This window comes from Heterocephalus glaber, unplaced genomic scaffold (genome assembly GCF_053883595.1).
Source record: "Heterocephalus glaber isolate CG9 unplaced genomic scaffold, H.glaber_assembly_v1.0 deba00001429, whole genome shotgun sequence".
In the NCBI taxonomy this organism is placed as follows: Eukaryota; Metazoa; Chordata; class Mammalia; order Rodentia; family Bathyergidae; genus Heterocephalus; species Heterocephalus glaber.
This window is the reverse complement of record NW_028258294.1, coordinates 27,244,038-27,270,403: the sequence shown is the minus strand read 5'-3', so window position 1 is coordinate 27,270,403 and position 26,366 is coordinate 27,244,038. Positions and strand designations below refer to the sequence as shown.

The 26,366-nt window shown below is 36.1% G+C and overlaps 1 protein-coding gene across 1 annotated transcript in view; it reads right to left on the bottom strand.

Annotated features, from left to right (window-relative positions):
• Window positions 1–7,470: 7,470 nt before the first annotated feature.
• The window catches only part of LOC110344314 (uncharacterized), a 42,766-nt gene continuing 23,870 nt past the window's right edge, over window positions 7,471–26,366 (bottom strand). The window contains 2 exon segments of the mRNA XM_087212225.1: window positions 7,471–7,830; window positions 9,823–9,945. Of these exon segments, the coding sequence (XP_087068351.1) occupies window positions 7,825–7,830; window positions 9,823–9,945 (129 nt within the window). The 3' untranslated portion in view covers window positions 7,471–7,824.

Genomic DNA, 26,366 nt, shown 5'->3' with positions numbered 1-26,366 from the left:
GTGTGAAGAGACAACCCACAATGTGGGAAAAAATCTTCACCTGCTCTTCCTCAGACAAAGGTCTACTATCTCGAATCTATAAAGAACTTAAAAAGATCAGACCTCCCAAATTTAAAGACCCAATCCAAAAATGGGCATCTGAAATGAACAGACATTTCTCACACAAAGAAGTAGAAATAGCAAATAAATACATGAAAAAATGTTCAGCATCACTGGTCATTCGAGAGATGCAAATGAAAACAATGCTGAGATTCCACTTCACTCCAGAAAGAATGGCTGCTATCATGAAATCAACCAATAACAAATACTGGCAGGGCTGTGGGGAAAGAGGAACCCTGCTCCACTGCTGGTGGGAGTGTAGACTGGTGCAAGCACTGTGGAAATCAGTATGGAGATACCTCAAAGAACTAGGACTGGAAGTCCCATTTGACCCCGCTATTCCACTGCTGGGGATCTTCCCCAAAGAATTAAAAGAATCATACCACAGTGATATCTGTGCACCCATGTTCATAGCAGTGCAGTTTGTAATAGCTAAAACTTGGAAACAGCCCAAATGCCCATCAACTGGAGACTGGATAAAGAAAATGTGTTTTTTTTATAAAATGGAGTACTACTCAGCCATAAGAAATGAGAAATTAGAGACATTTATAGCTAAGTGGATGCACATTGAGGTGATACTCTTAAGTGAAATAAATAGGACACACATGTGTGAATACCAAATAGTTTCTCTGGTGTGAGAAACTGAAAGTGTAAATAAGGACTAAATGTATAATAGATAATGTGAAATAGGAAGAAAACGGCAAAGGGGAAGGAAGTGGGAGGGCTAGGGGAAAGGATAGAAGGGAATGGGATTAATATGAGAAAATGGAAAAATAGGAACAACATCTTTGTAAATAGGGAGGACTGGAGGGGTTGAAGGGAGGGCTGGGCAAGGGTGAAAAATAAGAACCAAGAGAGACTATGTAAAGGTGCAAATTTCCAATGATGAATGTCATTATATTGTATACCTAAAATGTACCAATATTAGAATGAATAATCGATAATGTAAAATAGGAAGAAAAGGTCCAAAGGGGTAAGGGTAGTGGGAGGGGCAGGGGAAAGGAAAGAAGGGAAAGGAAAAATGATGAGAAATGGAAAAAATGGAAAAAAATTTTCTATTTTTGTTTCTTATGAATACAAAGCAAGTTCGAAACACAACTTCAACACAAGTCTTTACATGACTGCTGTAAAGTGCCTGTTAATAGTCTTTTCTCATAGCTAGTAATCATGTTATTTAAATTAGTGACAATTCTCAAACATCAATTATAGGCAGAGTCAATTTAGTAATGTTTTTGCAATACTGGCAACAGTAATGTCAATCTTATTCCATTTTCTTCCTTTGGCTGGAATTTTATACTTTGATTCTTTTTTTTTTGTTTTTGCAAATCATTTCTCTTCTAATATAGGACTCCCTTAATCATTTCTTATAAGACCATCTTGTGGTGATGAATTCCTTCAGTGTTTGCTTATCATGAACAGTCCTTATTTCTCCGTTACTTCTGAAGAATAGTTTTGTTGGGTATTATACTCTTGGCTGGAATTTTTTTTTTCTTTCAGAACTTTGAATATTTCATCCTAATTTCTCTTAGTAAAGTGTCTTATGGAGAATCCCTTAAAAGTGACATGATGCTTTTCTCTTTTTTAGAATTCTTTGTTTTGTATTCTTGATAGTTTTACTATAATATGCTTCAGAGAGAATATTTTTTGGTTAAATCTGTTAGGGCTTGGTCCTTTGGGTTTCTTGGAGCTGGTTGTCCATATGTTTTTCTAGATTTGGAAAGTTTTCAGTAATTATTTCATTCAGTAGATTTTCTATGCATTTTCTTTTCCCATCTCTTTCTTGAATACAAGTAATCCAAAAGTTTGTTTGCTTAATGGTGTCTGATAAATCTTTCCTTTTATATTTATTTTTAAAATTTTATTGGTACATTTTAGATATACATCATGATAACATTCATCATAGGGAATTTGTACCTGTACGTTATGTATCTTGATTCCTCTTTTTTTCCCATTCCCTTCCTCTTCCTTTAACCCCTCTTCCTCTCCTTATTTATGAAAACATTGTTTTTATTTTCCCTTCTATTCTTTCTTCTTTTCTTGTCCCTCCTTTCCTTTCCCTCTCCCGCTCCCTTGTTCCTCTTCTCATCTGAACATTTTCTTTCCATTTCCCAATGTCTATTATACATTTTCCTCCTTATTTATACTTTCAGTTTCTCATACCAGAGAAACAATGTGGTATTTAAACAAGTGTGTCTGATTTATTTCACTTAAGTGTATGCTAGGCTTACTTTGTTCTTTAAACAATTATTTAAAAATCTGACTGGTTTATTCAGGCTCAGAAATTCTTTCTCCTGTTGGTGTAATTTTGCTGGTGAGGCTCTTAACTAAGTTTTCAATTTCATGTAATGAGTTCTTTGGCTCCCATATTTGATTGGTTCTTTTTTTTTTTTTTAAACTGGGTATTGAACTCAGGACCTTGTTTGCAAGGCAGGTGAGGCACCACTGAGCTAAATTCCCAGCCCTTGATTAGTTCTTTTATGATCTCCATCTGTTTGCTGAATTTCTCATTATATCAAAAATTGTCTTCCTAATTTTGAACTGTCTGCATTCTCTTGTGTCTCACTAAGGTTCCTTAAATCATGCTTTTAAATTCTTTGTCAGGCCATTTGTTGATTTCCTTTTTCTTGTGGTTTGTTGCTAGTTATTGTGTTCCTTTGCAGGTGTCATGTTACTTTTTCTTATGCTTGTTTCCCTGTGTTGATTTTTGTGCATCTGGTGGGTCAGTTGCTTCTATCAATTTTGTATGATGACTTTAATAGTAAAAGACTTTGTTAGTGATGTGTCCTAGGATGTTGGTTGAATATGCTGCATTGGCTTTGATTCTATCCAAGTGGGTACTTTAGTGTAGTGTCTATACAGCTTCCTCAGCTGTAGTCAACGTTGAGAATGTCTATGGATATTTTGGCAACTTAGCTTTCAAGGGTTATGGAATTGTACCACCAGAAAAGATGTAGCTCTCTTAGGCAGGACACATTCACTGACAGCTCTGGGGATGGTGCATCTGGCTGCAAAGGTGGAGTGCCTGTCAATTTCTAAAAGTTATGTGAGGGTAAGGCCACCCTGTTAGGCTCAGGTAGCTATGATTTGGTAGCATGCTAGGTAGGGGTTGGGATGTCTGTTGTTGACTGAGGGCCACATGGGGGCTGTCCTATACTAGTGTGTCCAGATAGGGTACCTGTCAATATCTGAGGGCTGCATGGGATGTCTAGGGGCTAACATGTTCAGGGAGTTCTACCCAGCTTCTTTCCAGGGCTGGGAATGTGGGCAGGGCTGAGTTTGAGAATGGGCAGTTCAGCTTCTTGGGGTGAGTAGGATGCCAGGTTTCTTGCTGGGGACCTCAGTGGGCCACACCACTCAGGAAAGCCTGCTATATTATTTCCCAGGATCATGGGTACGTGTGCAGAACAACTTATCTCCTCTGTGCTGAGCTGCTAGGGGGAGCTGTGTTATGCAGCCAAGGGTATGGAGTGTAGGCTGGGTCTTCTGGCTACTTTTGGGACAGCCAGAGAGTGTTTGAGACCACCTGACTCTTCTGAGGATCTCTAAAGGATAAGCTGCTCAGTGCTGGCTGGCCATATTCTTCTGGGGTGATAGAAGGTGGGCAGGGCCACCTGACTGGTTTACAGGGGTGGGTTGGTAGAGCTATTGGGGGCGGCTACCATGCTACTTCACAGGATCTTGGATGGGTGAAGCCTCAAGTTGGACCCATGCAGCAAAAACCTGGGTGAAGGTGGACACTGTGGACTGAGCTCTTTCTGTGGGGGCAATTTGATGGTGTGAAAATTCAGCAGCCCTCTAAACTGGGCTCAGAGCCTGTAGAAGGCTGAAGAGGTTTTCTAGCAGTAAATATCTCAGTTGTTTGTGCTGTTAGTAGGGATAGCCAGGAGCCTCCCTTACTGCATGACTAAAGCCCTTGTTTCAGGGCTAATTTCCAGAGACAGAATGGTAGATGCAGTGTGCTTAGTACCCCCCCGCCCCTTTAAGGACATTGTATGTGTCTGTGCTCTGCAGTGTCTAGTCCTGTTCTCACTTTCCAGCTTCACTCCCCAGAGGGTAGACTCTTCTTTCAAGCTGTACTTCCAGAGGTTGGGGAGGAATGGAAGAGCAGGCTCAGTCTGCTGGTACTCAGGTAGGGGGAAGGTGATCTAGAGTGCTGTCCAGTGCTGGATTCCACTGTGGTGGGCCCTGGGTTGGATTTCAAGTCGAAGACCTGGACTTAATTCTCTCTACCTCCCCAAAGTAGGAGGCTGTCTAGCCAAACTGTGCTGCTTAGAGTGTTGGGGAAAGGGTGATGCAGGCATCTCTTTTCTTCCTGGCTTCTTCAAAAGATCTTTTCTTATACTAAAACTAAGTTTCCTACTTGACTTCCCACATCTTGTATAGATCAATTAGAGCATGAATTGCTGCTCAAATGGGAGCTGCTCCACCTTTTAATATCTCATTGTGGCTTTAATATTCATGCCCACGATGGCTAGTGATGTTGAACATCTTTTCATGTGTTTATTTGCCATCAGTATATCCTCTGTATATCTTCAGGTCCTTTTATAATTGTATTGTTTTTAATTGTTTTGAGTTCATTTATCTATATACTATACTGGTACTGTGTGAGGTGTATAGTTTGAAAATATTTTCTTCCATTTTGTGTGTGTCTTTTTATCTTCTTAATAGAGCCACAGTGCAAAAGTTTTAATTATAGTGAAGTCCAATTCATTACTCTTTTCTTTCACATGATTTAATATTGAGTTTAAGATCTCTTTACCTAGGCTTAGATCCTAAAGATTGTGTTTTTCCTCCCTAAAGTGTTATTAGTTTTGTTTTATACTTAAGTTCCATCCATTTTAAATTAAAATTTTTTTTTAAGTTTTAAAAATTTTTGTGTGAGGTATGCAACTTAGATTGCAATGACTTTTTTTTTCTTTTTTTTGCTTATGTTTATTCACTTGCTCCAGGACCATGTGTTGAAAAGGCTACCTGTGGATCTACTTCTGTTTCATATATAATGCCCAAGAATTTTAGTTATAACCTTGTGAAAGGAGTAAGGAAGAATGTGTGGAATTCCATGTACTACTTTTGAAATTAAAAATGATTCTTCAATTTTTTTGTGTGAAAGGGTTCTTCTCTCTAATGGTAAAATATGATTTCTGTATCTACTGAAGCTTTCTTATACTTTTTGTGGTCAATGGGCTATACATGTGCACGTGTTTGCAAACAAAGTAATTCCTTAAAGATAACTAGTATCTCAAATATTTATAAAGAAACTTACTATTGATTTGATTCAGCAGTAAATAGATATAGTGCAGTAGGAGATGAACATGATCCTTTCATTGGACCTGTAGCGCTGCCATTAAGAAGCATGGGCTTACTAAAAGCTTGAAGCTGTTAGTGTATTAATGGAAATTGGATGGAGGGCCCAAAGAGTCAGCCCGGAAATTAATAGGATCATATTCTGGTAGATGCCTTGTTCAGCCAAGAATAAGGAATATAGAAGAAAGATTTCTAATTTCTGCACTTATTTTTCTTTGCTGCCTTCTCCCAGAGGCCCTGTATTCTTGGCCTAACTATTCTTTATAGTCTGGTGTGTCTAGTTAATTAATTTTTGCTTTCTGGGAAATATATTTCATAATTTATGTGAGTAGCTAAAAATGTTTTTGAGGATGCACACCGAATATTAATGAAATCAAATTAAGACCTTCTCAAAGTATTGGTCTTCCAGCTTGTATGGTCCCTATATATATATTGGTTTGAGGTGTACTTTAAGAACTCCCAGTTCATGGAGGAAACAGGAGAACAGCTACCTCATAGCCCACTCCTATGGGCAATTACCATGGTATCTGTGTTATGAAAGCAGCAGGTGCTTTAAAGTGAAAAGGTAACTAATGAGATGATTTTTTTTTTGGTACTAGGGATTGAACTCGGGACCTTGCGCTTTCGAGGCAGGCGGCGGTGGAACCACTGAGCTAAATCCCCAGCCCTTAATGAGGTGATTTTTTTTTTTGGTACTGGGGATCGAACTGGGGTCCTTGGGCGTGCACAGCAGGCGGCGAAACCATTGAGCTAAATCCCCAGCCCCGAGGTGATTTTTTTAAGGCTGACATATTTGGTACTTAGCCTGATGGTTAATACAGAGTCCACCAAAAAATGTTTACACACTTCAGGAAAAGAAAAACTTGTCTCAATAAATTTAGCATTAAAATATTTATACATGATGAGATTAATACAAGTTACCTTTGGCCTCTACAATTACAAAAGGTGCTCAAAGTGGTGACCATTAGCTTCCAGACATTTATTAGTACTTCAAATTGCTACTTGGGTAACCTTGGTCATTGAGATTGCTACACATGCATTTTCCATTTCTTCTCCAAGGGCCAGCAGTGTAGTGGGTTTTCTGCATTGTACAGAATCCTCTAGGGTCCCCCATACAAGGGTAACAACATATACTGAAAAAAATCATACTATTTTTCTCTTCCTGAAGTGCGTATACATTTTTTGGTGAATCTTGTATAACTTTTTTTTTTTGCACTGGGGATTGAACTCGGGACCTTGAGGTTACAAGGCAGGCAGCAGAACCACTGAGCTAAATCCCCAGCCCTCTTGTATAACTATTTAAATTGAACTAAACTAAGTGACCAACTGCTAGCAACAAAGAAATCAGAATTCAATGTCCTTGTAAGGTGGAAGAAATGGAGGAGTTAAATGTGGTGAGTTGATCATAAGCAGATATTATTTATGGCTTGATTTAAAAATCTTTGTTAAAACAATTGTAAATCTTGTCATGTTACCTCAAGTGTTTTTATTTCAACTTATTTTCTCTAATTTACCATTACTGTTTTGATTGGCTGGATATTAAGCTAAATTCTTGGCCACATATGGGTATCTCTTAATTGTGACAAAAGACCTGCAAAGTGAATGAGGTGAATACTGAATTCACTGGTTAGGTATTGTTCATCAGTTACCCAAATAATGTTTGTGTAAAGTTTTAATTCTTTACTAGCCTTCCTTCCTTCCATTGCTGAGCCTTATTAACAGTTGTTATATTCAAAGTTGTTATATTCAAATATATATATATATTCCTCATGTTTATATTGAAGCACAATAAAAAGTTAATTACCATAGGAGAGACTTGGATGGCAGGCATTGGAATTATAACCCAAGAAAGTTTTGATGTGGAGTTTGTGTTTGAATTTTTTTTTTTACATTAAATTCATGGTGGCGGTATTCTGGTTTTCCTTCAACTCGCCCCTCCAAGCTTCAGTTTCAGATGACTTTTTATCTTTGAGGTATTTCAACCAAGGCCTCTAAAGAATATTTTGTCTGTCACATGGCTTATACATATTTTAAGTATTGTCATTCAGATCCTCAAATGTTGTGCAAATGTATCCAATATCTACTTCATCTGATTCAGTAATAGTTTTAGATAAGCTAGGATGATTATTTACACAAATTTTATATTTTCTGAAAGAGGTGAGTCAATAGCTTTAATAAGTATTTTAATGAAATATGAGGTCTAATAGTCTCCTCTAGTCACAGTGAAACTATTGGCAGGTTCCTTATCTTCTCTTGCAAACATTAGCTCCTATTACATATATACCCAAGACTATAAAATAGATTTATGTCATTTATTTATGAATAATAAACATTTTCAAGAATTCATTTTAGCTTCTTCCCATGTATTGATACATTTAGCCTCTTAATCATGCAGGCTAAGGTGAGATCACCATTTTGTTTCTAGATCTAAAAATAAAACAGAAAAAGATTATGTAGTTATTTTTATTAAGTCTCAAAGTGAGGAAAAATGGTTATTTGTAAGAATCAATAAGAAAATAGGCAATTGAATAAAATATGGGTAAAAGACTTGAATAGGCAGTTTACCAAGGAAGATATTCAAATGTGTATAAATATAAATGATGCTGAATTTCACTTATCGGGAAATGCAAATTAAAATTAAGCAACACACCATATACCCAGAAGCATGGATAAAGTATAAAAGATGTAAAATAGTAAGTATTGAGGCAGATGAAAAACAACCAGAACCCGTCTTCCTTACTTAGGGGTAGTATACAATTATGCAATCACTTCGGACTTCTAGTTGGTAATAGCTATTAAAGCTGAATATATTCAGTTCCTAAAACTCAGAATTTCTAGTCCTAAGTACATACCTAACTAGGTATGATTGCACATGGTCCTAAGAAGGTGTGCAATACTAAATGTAATAATCCCATACTGGAAAATATCTACAGAAAATATCCACATACACATCAATGGTAGAATGAATATGTGAATTGTGATATAGCCATCCAATGAAGCATGCTACAGCAGAAAATGAAATTATAACTACATGCAGCAATATGGATTAATCTCACAAAGTTGAGCAAAAGAAGCCAGTCATGTTTTATGATTGTATTTCTATTCATTGAAAAAGCAAAAACAGTGATGTTTGAAGTCACGGTTCTTCTGGAAGCTATTTATTTCTTGATTTTGGTGATATGGGATTGGAAACATTGGACAGTTCAAGTGTATATTTATGATTCACTCACTTTTAAAGATGTGTTATTCTTTAATAAAATTTGAAAATTAGTTTTTATCCTATCCATGGTGATGATTTTTCATGAAATAGGTTAGAGGCGAGAACTGGAGTCAGTGCTCAGTTCTTTTGGTTGTCAATTTTTTTTTTTTTTTGGTACTGGGGATCGAACTCAGGTCCTTGCATTTGTGCAGCAGGCAGTGAAACCACTGAGCTAAATCCCTGGCCCTTGGTTGTCAATTTTTGATCTTGATCTCAATGTTTAACATAGTACACCCCACTGTATGAGGAAAACAAAGATTTTGAGGGTTCTCTTTACTAATATTCCATCAATGTTACAAAACATTGGTGTTGGTGGCTTGGAATGAAACATTTGTTGGCTGTTAAAGATACAATATTTTAAATATCTGATTAAAAACAACCCTTTTGTAAATCAGCAGTAGGTACTATTATTAGGTAATGGAAGACACATGAGTGAGAAGGCAGTGTATTCAAGTTCTAGCTGCATTTTGTTTTCTAGTTGGGTAAATGGGGGCAAGTTAGAGCCTCAGTTCCTTCTTTCTATCATTAATATTTTACCTAACCAAAGGTGGGAGGATGAACTTTATGATCTCTTGGGTCCTTTTTAACTAAGATCTAAGAACCACCATCAATGGGTACTGGAAAGATTCTTAAATACAGTGGACCCTTCACTTAAAAATTTAATTCATTCACGAGGGCTGGTTGTAACTCAAGAGGCTCAGGCTCCTCTACACAGTCTTCAGAATCTCTCTCCTGTATAATTTTAGGCCACACTTTCTTCCAGGCGATCTCAGTATCCTTGGAGAGACTTTGGCTCAGGATTTTTCAACCCCACACAGGAAAGGATGTTGTAATGTTCCTTCTGGAACACTTTAAGGGTTAAATCTGTATCTGAGACCATCTGGAAGCACAAGCAGCCGACATTCAGGTCATAACTCAAGACTTTGGTTGTAAGTTAAAACTAAAAGTCTGGTCCTAACCCAAGTTGTTCGTATGTCAGGTTAGTCATAACTTGAAGGTCCACTGTAAACTGATATAACTTATTCGTACTACCACTTATTCCCACTTTTCTTTTCTGCTGTTATGCTTAATTATAAACATAGTTCCAAACACTCACTAATAAATTTCAAGGTATATAGTGAAGTATAATTTTAAGGCTGTGAATCATCCAGTTATCTTACCTTATCTTCACCCCCAAATTGATCTCTTGATATTCCTAGAATTTGTTGCTCTGATGCAAGGATGCTTTTCAGGAAATGTTCCATATTGGTGAAAAAGAGAAGATCTTTGTTTTTCTCAATGTACTGTAGAGAGTGTGGAGACAGTTAATAGTCTTGCTCTTATTTCCTTTAAGTATCCTTAGATCTATTTAGCCATATGGACCTAAGAATATGTTTCTACTTTTAAAATAAAGTGAGAACTCTTCATTGATGGTGACTGGCAGATGACTAACATTCTAGCTTCACAGTTATCTCTGTGATTTAAACAAGTTGTTTTGAACATTCAGGTCTCTGTTTTCTCATCTATAAATTAGGGCTAAAAATGCTATCTATCTTAAAAGAGGATGGGGAAAATTTAATGCAATAATGGATGTAAAACTCTTAGCATAATATCTGGCATGTGACATGCATATAATAAGTGTTTTCTATTACTTGTCTTAGAGTTGGCTCCAGCACATTGTAATATTTCAGTACATAACATCAGGGTCCATATAAATGTATTTACTTATTAATACAGAAAACACACCTAAAGTCTGCTATGAATCTGGCTACATCAGAAAACAAAACCAACCACTGTCTCTCCCCTCAGAGTAGGGGATATATTAGCTTTTCAGGTTGCTGAAACCCAATACCCAACAGCCACAACTTAAAGGAAGAAAGGAATAATTTAGTTTACATTTTCAGGAGATTCAGTACATGGTTGGCAGACCCCAAGGCAGAAACCTCATTGTGGAAGGGCACAGCAGAGCAAAAGTGCTTAGTTAATGGAAGCAGAGAAGGGGAACAGTGCCAGAGAGGAATGCTTGAGGCACTATATATAGTACCCAAGGCCATACCTTCATGATCTACCCAGACACACCAGTGTGCTTTACTCATTTGCTAAGTGTTTCTTAATCTAATGAAATTGACATATCAGGATTAATGGTCATACAGGGGAAAGGAAATAAAAAACTGCAAGTGCAAGTAAGTAAATTTTGTAATATTCTGGGAGGTGATATAGGAAAGAGAGAACTATAGTAGAGTAAGGAAAGCTGTTGAGTTTGGGTAAAGAGAGTTGCATAATAAGATAGGATAGCCAGGGTAAACCTAATTGAGAAGATGACATTTGAGCAAAGACATGAAGGATGTGAGGGGTGTACTTTAACTCATTAGACCAGGGTTTCTCAATATCAGCACCACTGACATTTTGGGATGGATAAATCTTTGTTGTAAGGGCTACCCTATGCATTGTAGGCTATTTAGTAGCATCCCTGTCCTCTATAGTCTAGCTGTCAGTAGCAGCCTTTTCTTCATGATTGAGTCATGGCAATCAAGAACGTTGCTAAATGTCCCTTGTGGAACTAAATAACTTTGGTTGGGAGCCACTGTCTTACTGATTTTCTTTTGATTTGAGGTATGTTTATGTTGCTCAAGTGGTATCAAATTGGGTTCAAGTGATACTCCCAACCTCAGCCTTACAAGTAGCCTAGACTACAGGTGTGTGCCACATACCTGGCTGAGAACCATTGCCTTAGGTAGAAGGAACCCATTAAAAAGGAGACCATCCAGTGTTTTCGAAGGGAAGGAAGGAAGAAACTGTGAAGTTGAATAAATGAAGAGTAGTAGGTGAGAAAAAAGAGGGTTGTTGGTTTAATTTTTACTCTGAGTGAAGTGAGCCCCAGGAAGATTTTTGAGCAGATCTGATTTTCATTTAAAAGGATCATTCTGACTTCTGTGTCAAGAATAGATTGGAAGGCTGGGGATTTAGCTCAGTGGTTCCAGCACCTGCCTCGCAAGTGCAAGGTCCTGAGTTTCATCCCTGGTACAAAAAAAAAAAAAAAAAAAAACAAAAAACTGAAGAGAGGCAAGGATGGACTTGAAGAGACCAGTTAGTATTATAGTGATCCTGACAAGAGACAGTAACTTGCACCAGGGTTGTAGCAAGGTGGTCGATGAACACTGGTAAAATTCTGGATATGCTCTAAAGGTAGAATAACAGAAATTCCTAATGGATTGGTCTTGGGATATATGTAACAGAAGTTTAAAGAAAGGCTTTGAAGTGAAAAACCAGAGTCTCTATCAGTTGAGATGAGAATGGTTTTAGGTGGAGCAGGTTTGGAAAGATCAGAAATTGAATTTTTGATTTGTTGAATTTGAGATACTTATTAGACCTACAGATAGAGATGTCCAGTAAGCAATTGGACTTATGAGCTGAGTTAAAGAGTCAAGATGGAGCTGAAGAAAAGGATTTAAGAGTAGTTGACATAACTTAAAGCTGGAAGACTGGATGACTCCCAAGGGGGTGAATATAAACAGAGAATGAAGAAGTCAACACTAAACCTTGGCTCTTCAACACTGAGAGACCAGAGAGAAGGGCCAGCAAAGGAGACAAATAAGGATCAACCAGAGAGGTGGAGGAACACCAAAGGAAGACAGTGTTCTGGGAGCCAAGTGAAGAAAGTGTATGGAGGTGGAGAAAGGGATCAAATGTGTCAACTGCTCTGAAAGGTAAGGACAGAGAATTGACATTTCTCTGTGATTTACAGGAGTTGGGCTATAACAGAATCCTGTGGTCTAGGTGGCCAACACTGCCATCAACTTATCATGAAATAAATCTCTGACTCGGACACTAATGGGGATTTGGTAGTGGAAAGATGCTTCTGGGATGTTTATTTAGCAGTCAGGAGATCCAGAATCTAGTCTCAGATCTGCCAGCACAAACAGCTCATGACTTTGGGCAACTTGTTTATTCTTTCCTTAAATATATGATATGGCTAAAAATATGTATGCTACCTACTTTGCAGGATCTCTGTATAGATCAAATAAGAATATCTAAGTATAGATCTATGTATATGGGTTTGAAAATTTTTGAGCTTGATATTAATAATGGAAAAAGATATGCTCTTATTTATAATTCAAGAATGGATTGATATTTAATAGAGGATGACCTTTTTAATATCAGACTTAAATTCTAAGATCTTTTATTTTTTCTTTAAAAAAGTTTTTAGTATCACATATTAATTGTACATACTAATGGAGTTTAGTGTGTTATTTCCCTGCATGCATATAGTGTGCATTGATCAAATACAACCTGTCCTTTCCCATTTGCCCCAAACTTCCCAATCTCTAGTAATCACTATCACACTTTTTGGCTGACTTTTTAAGCTTCCACATGTAAGAAAAAACATGTGGAAATTTTTTTAATGTATCTAGCTTATTTCATTTAACATAATGTCCTCCAGTTCCATCAATTTTGCTGCAGATGACAGAATCTTTTTTATGGCTGAGTAATACTCCATAATGTATATATAGCATAATTTTCTTTATCCATACATTTGCTGGTGGATACCTAGGCTATTTCCATATCTTAGCTATTGTGAATAGTATTGGAATATACATGGGAATGCAGGTTATCTTTTTTGTATGCTGCTGGTTTCATTTTCTTTGGACGTATACCTCAAAATGGGATAGCTGTATCACATGGTGTATCTATTTTTAGTTTTTTGACGATCCTCTATGCTTTTCTTCATAATGGCTGTACTACTTTACATTCCTACCAACAGTGTATAAGAGTTCATTCTTCTCCACATCCTCACCAGAATTTGTTATTTTTTGTTTTTTGATAATAGCTATTCTAACTGGGGTGAGATGGTACAGTATTTCATCATAGTTTTGATTTGCATTTCCTTGATAGCTAATGATACTGATTATTTTTTATGTATTTGATTACCATTTATATTTCTTTTGAGAAGTAACTATTCAGACTATTTGCTCATTTTTCAATTGGATTACTTGTTTTTAGTTTTTTGAATTCCTAATGTATTCTGAATATTAACCCTATGACCAATAAATAATTGGCAAACATTTTGCACCTTTCTGTAGAGGTTGTCTCTTCACTCTGTTGATTAATTCCTTTCCTGTGCAGATTTTTAAGTTGATAGAATTTCACTTGTCAATTTTTGCTTTTTTTTCTTGTGGTTTTGGATTTGTATCCAGAAAATCATTGCCTTTACCAATGTCTTGAAACTACTAGTAGCTTCACAGTTTTATCCATCGTGACTTGATTTTTATACCCAGAGATAATGTTCAAGTTTTAGTCTTCTGCATGTGGATATTCAGATTGCCTAGCATCATTTATTGCATTGGCTATTCTTTTTCCAACATATGTTTTTGGCACCTTTGTAAGAATAGTTGGCTGTAGAAGCATGGGTTTATTTTTAGGATTTCTATTCTGTTCTTTGGGTTTATGTGTCTGTTGTTATGCCAATACCATGCAGTTTTGATTACTGTGACTCTGTAGTGTGTCTTGAAATTAGGTATTGTGATGCTTCTGGCTTTATTCTTTTTGCTCAAGATTGCTTTGACTATTCAGTGTCTTTTGTGCTTCCCTATAAATTATAGTTTTATTTTTTCTAGAATTATTTATTATTATTTTAAAATTATATTATTTTTTATTTTCTAGTATTATTTTTTCCTCTGAAGAATGTAATTGATATTCTCATGGGAATTGCATTGACTCTGGAGACCGCTTTGGGTAGTATGGACATTTTAACAGTATTCTTCTAATCTATGAACATTTTGTATATTTTATATTTTCTTCAATTCTTTCATCAATGCTTTTTAATTTTCATCAGACAGGTCTTTCACTTCTTTGGCTAAGTTTATCCCCAGGTATTTCATTTTTTGTAGCTATTATGAATGGGATTGATTTCATGATTTCTTACTCAGAAAATTTATTACTCTGTAGAAAAGCTAATGATTTTTGCTTGTTGATTTTATATCTTGCTACTTTACTGAATTTACTTAATTTATTCATGGTAGGGTCTTTAGCTTTTCTATATATAGAATTATATCATTTAAATGGATAATTTGACTTCTTCCTTTCCTGTTTATATGCCTTTTATTTATTTTTTTCCTTGGTTACTCTGGTTAAACTTCTAGTAGTATACTAAGAGCACTGAAAGAAGACACTTTTGTTTTGTTCCTGATCTTAGAGGAAATACTTTCCACTTTCTCCCATTCAATATGATGTAGGCTGTGGGTTTGTCATATACAGCCTTTATTATGTTGAAGTATGACCTTTCTATACCTAATTTGTTCAGGGCTTTTATTATGAAATTATGTTGAGTTTTATCAGATGCTTTTTCTGCATCCATCATGATGGTTATATGATTTATATTCTTCATTGTGTTGAAGTGATGTATTACATTTATTGATTTGTGTATATTGAACTATTTCTAAATCCCTGGGATGAAGCTATTTTAATCATGGTAAATGATCTTTTTGATGTTCTGATTAATTAAATTTGCTAATATTTTGTTGAGAATTTTTATATTTATGTTCATCAGGGATATTAGCCTAAAGCTTTTTGTTGTTGTTGTTGTTGTATTCTTGTCTAGTTTTGATAGCAGTAATTCTGGCCTCACGGAATGACTCATTCTTTCCCTCATTTTCAATTCTTTGGAATAGTTTGAGAAAATTGGCATTAATTCTTTAAAAGTTTGATAAAATTCAGCAGTGAAGCCATCTGGTCTTTGGCTTTTCTTTCTTGAGAAACTTTTTATTTTTAGTCCAATCTAATTACTTGATACTGGTATTTTCAGGGTTTTAAAATTCAATTAGTTCAATTTTATTAGGTAATATGTGTCCACAAATTTGTCCAGTTCTTCTAGATTTTCTAACTTGGTAGCACATAGTTATTCATAATAATCCCTAATGATCCTTTATATTTCAGTGCTATTAGTCTAATGTCTCCTTTTTCATTTTTGATTTTATTTATCTTCTTTTTTCTCCTTGGTTAGTCTAGCTAAAGGTCTATCAATTTCATTTATCTTTTAAAATACTCAACTCTCTTTCATTGATCTTATGTATTACCTTTTAGTTTCTATTTCATATATTTCTCTTCTGATCCTTGTTGTTTCTTTTCTTCTACTAATTTTGGGTTTGGTTTGTTCTTGCTTTTCTAAATCCATAAGATGTGTTGTTAGGTTGTTTATTTGAAATCTTGCTATTTTCTTTTTTTCCCCATTAACTTTATTGGTACATTTTAGGTATACAGTACAGTTACATTCATCATTGGGATCTTGTACCTTTACATGATGTATCTTGGTTCTTATTTTCTTCACATTCCCCTGGCCTCCCTTCAACCCCTCCGCCCCTCCCTATTTACAAAGACTTTGTTTCCATTTTTTTCCTTTTCTCGTATTTTTTCTTTTCCCTTCTTTTCTTTCCCTTACCCCTCTCACTTCCCCTACTCCTTTAGACCTTTTCTTCCTATTTCGCATTATCAATTATACATTTTGATCCTTATTTACATTTTAGTTTTTCCCACCAGAGAAACTATTTGGTATTTACACTTGTATGTCCTATTTATTTCACTTAAGAGTATGGGCTCAATGTGCATCCACTTAGCTATAAATGTCTCTCGTTTCTCATTCTTTATGGCTGAGTAGTACTCCATTTTCTAAAAACCACATCTTCTTTATCCAGTCTCCAGTTGATGGGAAATAGGGTTCTTTCCAAGTTTTAGCTATTACAGACTGTGCCACTATAAACATGGATGTGCGTATATCGCTGTGGTATGATTCTTTTAATTCTTTTGGGAAGATACCCAGCTTATTTTCTTTTTGATTAGGTACTTATTGCTATAAACTTGCTGTCTAGTGCTACTTTTGTTGTATGCCATTAATTTCGATATGTTTTACTTCCATTTTTGTTTATACCAAGACATTTTCAAGTTTTCCTTTTGATTTCCTTGATGGCCTATTGTTCATTCAAAAGGGTGTTTTTCAGGGGCCGGGGATTTAGCTCAGTTGGGGGCTGGGGATTTAGCTCAGTGGTTCCAGCACCTGCCTCAAAAGCACAAGGTCCAGAGTTCGATCCCTGGTACCAAACCCCCCCCCCCAAAACCAGAAGGGTGTTGTTCAGTCTCCACATATTTTATAATTTCTAAAATTTCCTTTATTGTTGACTTCTAGTTTTATTTCATTTTCCAAAAAAATACAAGGATATGATTTTAATTTTTAAAAATTTGTTAAGATTTGTTATAGACCAAATATATGGTCTATTCTACAACAAACTCCAAAGTGGATGAAAAGAATGGTATCAGTAGCTTTGGATGGAATTTTCTGTAAGTATTTGTTAAGTTCATTTGATCTATAGTATAGTTTAATTCTGATGTTCTTTGTTGATTTTGGAGGGGGGTCTGGATGATCTGTCCATTGGTGTCCATTGGTGAAAGTAGGGTATTGAAGTCCCCCCTCTCATTGTACTAAAGACTATCATTTAAATCCCTTGATCATTATATAGTGACCTTATTTGTCTCTCATTGTGCTTTTTGTCTTAAAGTCTATTTTGTAAGATATAAATATAATGTAACTTGTCTTGCTCACTTTAGGTTTCCATTTACTTGGTTATCATTTTCTCTTTTCACTTTCAATGTTTGTGTGTATTTACTGGTGAAGTGAATTTCTTGTAGATAGCATGTTGTTGAGGTTTGTTTTACATTCATTTTACCCAGTCTGTATCTTTTAATTGGAGAATAGTGCCTTTACATTTAAGGTTATTATTGATGAAAAGGACTTCTGTCACTTTTCTTCTAGGTTTTTTAGTTTTTTTGATACCAGGGATCTAACTTGGGACTTTGCGCTTGTGAGGCAGGCAGCAGAACCACTGAGCTAAATCCCCGGCCCTCTTTTAGTATTTTGGCATATTCTTTGCTCTATCTTTCCCCTGTTCCTCTTTGTGATTTGATGGTTTACTGCATTGATAATATTTGATTCTTTTCTGTTTCTTTTTTGTGCATGTACTTTTCTAGTGGTATTTATACTTCACATACTTTCATGGTAGTGGTTTTCTTTCAAGCATTTCATGATATAGGACCTCTTTAACCATCTTTTGGAAGGCTGGTCTGGTGGTCATGAATTCCCTCAGTTTTTGTTTTTCTTTAAATGATGTTATTTTTCATTCTTTTCTGAAGAACAGCTTGCATTTGTTTTGTTTCATATTTATAATACATTTTCATTTTTTCCTGATCTGTAGAGTTTCTCCTGAGAAATTTGCTATTAGTCTAATGGGGCAGCCCATAAATATGACTTTGTGTTATTCTCTTGCAGATTTAAAAATTCTTTGTTTTGTACTTTTTGTGTTCTATCATTTGCTGTGGTGAATTTTGGAGTAATGTCCATTTGGGGTTTTATATGCCTCCTATACGTGGATGCCCATATCTTTAGCAAGATCGGGGATAATTTCTGGTATTATTTTGTTAAATAGGTTTTCCATGCCATCAATTTTTTCATTCTTGCCTTTAAGTGTTTCAAAAAAATGTAGAGGTTAGTTCATTTAATGATGTTCCAAAGAATTTAAATGTCTGTGTCTGTCTGTCTGTCTCTCTCTTTCTTTTGTTCTTTCTTTGCTGATTGGTATACTTTATTTTTTTTTCTTCCATGAAGTTTATTGGTACATTTTAGATATTCAATACAGTTGCATTCATCACTGAGAACTTGTACCTTTACATGATGTGATTGGGATACTTTATTTTTTATTTTTTTAAAAATTAATTTTATTGGTACACTTTAGGTATACAATATAATGACATTCATCATTGGAAATTTGTACTTTTACATAATCTCTCTTGGTTCTTATTTTCTCCCCATTCCCCTGCCCTCCCTTCAACCCCTCCATTCCTCCCTATTTACAAAGACTTTGTTTCCATTTTTTCATTTTCTCATATTAATTCCATTCCCTTCTTTCCTTTCTCTTACCCCTCCCACTTCCCCTTTGCCCCTTTTCTTCCTATTTCACATTATCTATTATACCTTTTAGTCCTTATTTACACTTTCAGTTTTTCACACTAGAGAAACTACTTGGTATTTACACATGTGTGTCCTATTTATTTCACTTATGAGTATCACCTCAATGTGCATCCATTTAGCTATAAATGTCTCTAATTTTTCATTTTTTATGGCTGTGTAGAGTTCCATTTTATAAAAAACCACATTTTCTTTATACAGTCTCCAGTTGAGGGGCAATTGGGCTGCTTCCAAATTTTAACTATTACAAACTATGCTGCTATGAACATGGGTGCACATATATCACTGTGGTATGACTCTTTTAATTCTTTGGGGGAAGATACCCAGCAGGGGAATAGCTGGGTCAAATGGGACTTCCAGTCCTAGTTCTTTGAGGTATCTCCATACTGATTTCCACAGTGGTTGCACCAGTCTACACTCCCACCAGCAGTGGAGCAGTGTTCCTCTTTCCTCACAGCCCTGCCAGCATTGGTTATTGGTTGATTTCATGATAGCAGCTATTCTTTCTGGAGTGAGGTGGAATCTCAGTGTTGTTTCCATCTCTCAAATGACCAGTGATGTTGAACATTTTTTCATATGTTTATTTGCTGCTTCTACTTCTTTGAGAAATGTCTGTTCATTTCAGATGCCATTTTTGGATTGGATCTTTAAATTTGGGAGGTCTGATTTTTTAAAGTTCTTTATAGATTCTAGATAGTAGGCCTTTGTCTGAGGAACAGGAGGTGAAAATTTTTTCCCACATTGTGGGTTGTCTCTTCACACTGTTGGTGGTTTCTCTTGCTGTGCAGAAGCTTTTTTTTTTTTGGTACTGGGGATTGAACTCCGGTCCTTGTGCTTATGCAGCAGGTGGTGAAACCACTGAACTAAATCCCTGGCCCGCAGAAGCTTTTTAATAAGAAGAGATCCCACTTGTTGATTGTTTGTGCTAGTTCACGGGCAACTGAGGTTTTGTTCATAAAATCTTTTCCTAGGCCAATGTCTTCAAGAGTTCTACCTAACTTCTGTTCCAGCCGGTTCAGCGTTTCTGTTTTAATATTTAGACCTTTAATCCATTTTGATTTTAGTTTAGTGCATGGTGAGAGATATAGGTCTAGTTTTAATCTTTGGCAAGTTGAAACACAGTTTTTCCAGCACCTTTTATTAAAGAGGCTATCTTTCCTCCAGTGACGGTGTTTGGCTCCTTTGTCAAAGATGAGGTGGCTGAGTGTGTCTGGAGTTGTTTCTGAATCTTCTAATCTGTTTCACTGGTCCTCAGGTCTGTTTCTTTGCCAATATCATGCTGTTTTTATGACAGTAGCTTTGTAGTATAGTTTCAAGTTGGGGGTTGTATTACCCCCTGCCATGTCTCTGTTACCTAGAATTGCTTTTGCTATTCTAGGTCTCTTCTTGTTCCAAATGAATTTTTGGATTGTTTTCTCAAGGTCCATGAAGTATGCTGCTGGATTTCAATTGGGATTGCATTGAATTTATATAGCAGTTTTGGAAGTATGGCCATTTTCACTATGTTGATTCTTTCTACCCAGGAGCAGGGGATGTCTTTCCATTTTCTGATATCATCTTCAATCTCTCTTTTCAGAGTGCTATAGTTTTCAGAGACAAGGTCCTTTGTTTCTTTCATTTGGTTGATTCTTAGGTACTTCAGTTTTTTGGATGCTATTGTGAAAGGAATTGTTTGCCCTATTTCTCTCTCAGTGAGCCTGTTGTTTGTATAGAGGAAAGGTATTGATTTATGAGTGTTGACCTTGTATCCAGCTACTTTACTGAATTTGGTCAGTAAGTCTAGACTTTTGGTAGGGTTCTTGGGGCCTTCTATATAGCGTATCATGTCATCTGCAAATAATGACAACTTGACTTCTTCATTTCCTATCTTTATTCCTTTTATTTCTTTCTCTTGTCTAATTGCCATGGCTAATGTTTCCAGAACTATATTGAACAAGAGTGGTGATAATGGACATCCTTATTTTGTTCCTGATTTTAGTGTGAAGGATTTCAGTTTTTGACCATTTAAAATGATGTTGGCTGTTGGTTTTTCATAGATGGCTTTTATCAGTTTGATGTAGAGATGGTTTATTCCAATTTTTTGTAGGGATCTTATCATAAATGCATGTTGGATTTTGTTGAATGCTTTTTCTGCATCTATTGAGATGATTGTATGGTTTTTATCCTTGGCTCTATTGATATAGTGTATTACATTGATTGATTTGCATATGTTGAACCATCCCTATATCTCTGGGATGAATCCCACTTGGTCAGGGTATATGACCTTCTTGATGATCTTCTGCATTCTATTTGCCAGTATCTTATTAAGGATTTTTGCATCTATGTTCATTAGTGAGATTGTCCTGTAGTTCTCTTTTTTGGTTGGGTCTTTCTCTGCTTTGGGGATCAAGGTGATGCTTGCTTCCAGGAATGAATTTGGGAATATTGCTTCCCTTTCAATTTCATTGAAGAGTTTAAACAGTAATGGCAGTTGTTCCTCTCAAAATGTCTTGTAGAATTCAGCAGTGAAGCCATCAGGACCTGGGCTTTTCTTAGTTGGTAGGTTTTTAATTACGTTTTCAATTTCATTGATTGGTATTGGTTTGTTTAGAATTTTTAGGTCTCATTCATTCAACTTTGGTGACTCATGCATCTTGGAATCTGTCCATTTCTTCTGTGATTTCCATCTTATTGGCATATGGGTTCTTGAAGTAGGGACTGATGATCCTTTGGATTTCTGCTGGGTCCATTGTAATTTCATCTTTTTCATTCTTTATTTTTTTCTTTGAGACCATGGGAAGAGATTTTATTTTTTTTCCCCATTAAGTTTATTGGTACATTTTAGGTATAAAATACAGTTACATTTATCATTGGGATCTTGTACCATTACATAAGTATCTTGGTTCTTTTTCTCCCCTTCCCTTGCCCTCCCTTCACCCCCTCTACCCTTCCCTATTTGCAAAGACTTTGTTTCCATTTTTTTCCTTTTCTCATATTTTTTCTTTTCCCTTTTTTCCTTTCCCCTAACTCTCCCACTTCCCCTGCTCCTTTAGACCTTTTCTTCCTGTTATACAATATCAATTATACATTTTAAAATTATAATATCAAGATCTAGGAGACATTACCACAGATTTTACAGAATTTAAAAGGATATAGGAAGCATATTACAAAAATCTGTTTTGAAATAAATTTGACAACTTCTAAGAAGTACCTTGGAAGACAAATTAATGAAACTAACTCTGGAGGAAATATAAAATTTAAATAGCACCTATTAAAGAAAGTATATTCCTAGCTTAAGAACCTACCTATCAAGAGCAGGCTCATAAACATTTTAACTGATAAATTATATCAAACAATTAAAGCAGAAAGAAGAAGGAACACTTCTCCCCTCATTTTAGGAACTCAACATTGTGCTAATCCTAAAACTGGATAAAAACAATAGAAGAAAAAAGTATGAACTTAGATAGAAATCTGTTTAACAAAACAAACTATTAGAAGTCAGATCTGGCAGGATGTAGAAAGTGGTTTTGTTATAGGGATGGCAGTGTTGGTTCAGCATTGGAAGATCCACCCCCAAAAGTCATCATTTTAACAGAGGAAAGGAAAAAGCCATATGATCCTGTCACTAGTTGGAGAAAAAGTATTGGACTAAATTCTACAGCTGTTCATGGTAAAAGCTATCAGGAGACTAGAAGTAGAACAGAAACTTCTCAACAGATTAAAGACATGTACTCCATACTTCCAGCGAGAACGCCTTATATGAATGGAGAAGATAGAATGCTTTCTCCTTTATGTGGGGAACAAGGGCAGATATGCTTACTCTTTATCTGTCCATTAAACTTTGAAACCTAGACCCCACCAAAATAGTCTGGCAATAAAATGACACAATTAGGATAGGATTGGCAAGGTAGAAGCAAAATCTTTATATGTAGATGAAATGATCATCTACAGAGAAAATACTAAGAAATCTCTAGGAGCCCCTAGAACTTGTATTCGAATTTATCAGGATTAGAAAATACAAGGTATATATAAAAATTCAGGTCTGTGTATACTTGCTAAATGAAGAACTGGATATTGAAATTTAAAAGTTATGTAGGAGTACAAAGGACCTAGAAAAGTTAAAAAAGAACAGTGTTGGAAGACATTTAGTACCTAATTTTAAGACTTCTTCTAAAGCTACAGTAATCAAGGCAGTGTTCGTATATATAAGAAAAGATATAGATCATTGGAATAAAACAGAGAATTTAGAAATAGAACCACACATATATGGTCCACTGAGTTTTGAAAGATTATTTAACATTAGCATTTTATAGAATATAAACTCAATTCAAGAGCAGAGGAAAAGATAGTGTTTTCAGAAAATGGCACTAGAACACCTGGTATCTGTATATAAAAAATTAACCTCAACCCTTTATTTCCATACATGAAAATAACTTGAAGGGATCTATGAACCTAAATATGAAAGCCTAAAAGTATAAAACTTTAAGAAGAAATTATAAGGGAAAATATTTATGAATTCAGGGTAGGCAAGAACTATCTAGGATACAAAAGACATGATGTATAAAAGAAAAAAATTGATAAATGAGATTCCATCAAAATTTAGAACTTTAAATGACATCATTAAAATGAAAAGTAGTCCTTAAACAGACCATATTTACAATGCATATAACCTATGACCAGAATATATAAAGAATTCTTAGAGCTCATTAATAGACAACCCAATTAAAAAGTAGACATAAGAAGATGATAAATAGCCAGTATAGCACAAGGAAAGGTGTGCAACTCTAGAATCAGAAAAATACTAATCAGTACAATAACAAGATTGAATTATACACTCAGGGAGATGAAGTTAAAAGTTTTAAAAGCCTTGTCATGACTTTTTCTTTTTGTTGGATTCTCCCCCTTTGCGTTTAATTTGTCACGCCCAATGGATTCATTCTGCTGGGTTTCCTGGGGTTGTGATCCTCATTGTCTTTTCCTAGGGCATTGTCTAAAAGTTTTTGAAGTGCTGGTTTGATATTCATGAAGTTCCTGAGGTGCTCTTTATCATGAAAGTATCTTATTTCTCCATCAATTTTGAAAGATAGTTTTGCAGGGTACATCAATCTGGGTTGGAGGCTGTTTTCCTTTAGGGCTTGAAATACATCCCTCCAAGCTCTTCTTGCCTTGAGGGTTTGCATTGAGAAGTCTGCTGTGATTCTGATGGGCTTTCCTTTGTATGTGATTTGTTTCTTTTCTCTCACTGCTTGTAGAATTTTCTTCTTCTGTTGGGTTTCTGGAATCTTAACTATTATATCCCTATGTGTAGATTTTTTTTTTGATCAAGGCTATTTGTAGCCCTATATGCTTCACTTATCTGTATGTCAAGTTCTTTTCCCCTCCTTGGGAAGTTTTCTGCCATCACTTCTGTGAACAGTTTTTTATGTTGTCTGTACTCTTTCCTGTTTCTTCATTGACTCTGATCAGTCTTATGTTATTCTTTTTTGCATTGTCTAGTAGCTGGTGGATTGATTTCTCATCATCCTTTACTATTTTGAAGATATTTTTCTTTTCCTGGTCACTAATTGCAATCTTATCTTCTATATCTGAAATCTGTCCTCACATTGGCTCATTCTGCTGCGTAAACTTTCAATGGAATTTTTCATCTCCTGGAAATCTGTTTGCATTTGTTTTATGGATTCCATTTGTTTCGTATGTTGGGATTCCATCATGTCCCTCAGCTCCTCTATTTTTTATCTGTGTCCCCTCTATTTTTATTAGTCATGTCTTCCACTATGGGCATAATCTCTGCTGTTATCTGAGAAAGTATTTTTGATTTCATTTCTTCCAGATCCTCTTTATTGCCAGTTCAGGGAGTCCAGGTGTTTCAGTATCAGATTGTTCCATCTCATTTCCCTCTGGGGTTGCTGTAGGTGGTATGGGAGTCTGTTTTTGCAACTTATTTACATGTGTTCTCATTTTTACTGGGGGGCTGGGGGAGGAATGTGTGTTGCTGGTGCCTGTAGGGCTCACCTCCTCCTTGCTGGGGCCGGTGGTATGGTATGCCAGAAGGCTCCTCCTGGGTGCTGGGGACAGCTCTGCTCCTTGGTGCTGGGGGCAGTTTTATGTGATTGGCACACTTTAAAGGACCTGTCTTTAAGTTCAGATATTCTTTCTTTTATAAGATCTAGTATGTTCTTAAGGCTTTCAACTCTTGTTTATTTGATTTATGAGTTATGATCAAACAATATGGTAAATGTTTAAATTTAAAAAGTATTGAAGTTGAAGACATATTGCCATTAATTCCTTTCAGAATATACCCCCTTGCTTTGAACACACTTATCTCAGTGTTCTTGCCACTTTCTGAAGCAGTTCTGGCAGTCCTCTTTCTTGAGTGTCTTTAGTTGTGATGTTGTGGCTATCTTGGTGTCCTGAAGTGATCCAAAATGTTTACTTCTCATAGTTATTTTGACTTTAGGGAAGAGCCAGAAGATGCATATTGTAAGATCAGGTGAATAAGGTAGATGAGGACTGTCATGTTTTTATTTGTCAGAAATTACCATAAGCATTTTATTCAATTCATGAGATGGAGGCAGCCGCAAAAATAGGTTCACAAAAGAGAACTTCCAGAACTGCTTTGTAAGTGAAGAGGAGTGTTTTGCGGGAGGTGGGTGGTAAAGTGTCTTGTACTGTAATACATTTAAAAATTTTTAAGACTGAAACATTAACCGTATTTTTGATCACACCTTGTATTGAGCTCTCCATTTCCAAGATATTGGTGGTTTTGTTATTTTTCGCTATCTCTTTTTTGTTGTTGTTGAATTTCTCATTCGTATCCTGTGTTGCCTCTCAAATTCATTTAACTGTCTATATCTGATGGATCTCATTGAAATTTTAATAATAATTCCTAAAAGAATTTAAAAATTATCAGGCATTATATTCATATCAATTTCTTTGGGATCTGTTGCTAGAGAGTTTTTATGTTCTTTTAGAGGTGTTATGTTATCTTGTTTTTTTCATATTTCTCTTGCTCCTGTGTTGAAATTTGCACATCTGGTAGAAGATATATATACTTTTATGGTGTGGACTTCCTAGAAGAAAACTTTCTCCTGGAGATGTGTTTTGAGGTTTTGGTTTGTTATTCTGTGTTGGCTTTATTTCTAGCTGGTTACTATAATGCAGTCTCCCTGTAGCTGTTTTGGCTCTAATTTAATGTCTTTGCCCATTCCACAGTGGAGTCAGAAAGACCCACTGTCTGTGGATTATGCAAGAGTGGAGACATTACCCACTTAGGTGGGTACAGTACAGTCAGCAGTGGATGGGGTCCTCACCCTGTGGCTTCTATGATAAGAATGGTGGCCCTATCAGGTGATGGGGATTTCCCTAGGCACTGTTGCTGCCAACTCTGCCACTAAGAAAGGCCTCTGGCATTGTAGCCCCAGAAGTCATGAAGGGCCTGAAGCACTCATCCTGCCACCAGTCAGTGGTGTGGGTTCAGACACTGCATGGGAAAGATGGTGTCAGGAGCTGTAGCACCTTCACTGTGGTGCTCATATCCAGTCCTGATAGCATTTCATGGTCAGACAAGGTGCTGGAAATAGGGCAGCAGCAGGAATTGTGGTCTTCTCTGCCCATGTGGTTCATGTTTGGGAGCAGGACTGCAGCTGGTACCTGGCAAAGTTCCTCTTGGCCCTCTTTGGCTGTGTATGCCCCCTGGCACGGAAGCCCATGCTATCCTTCTCCTGCAAACTTCTTTAG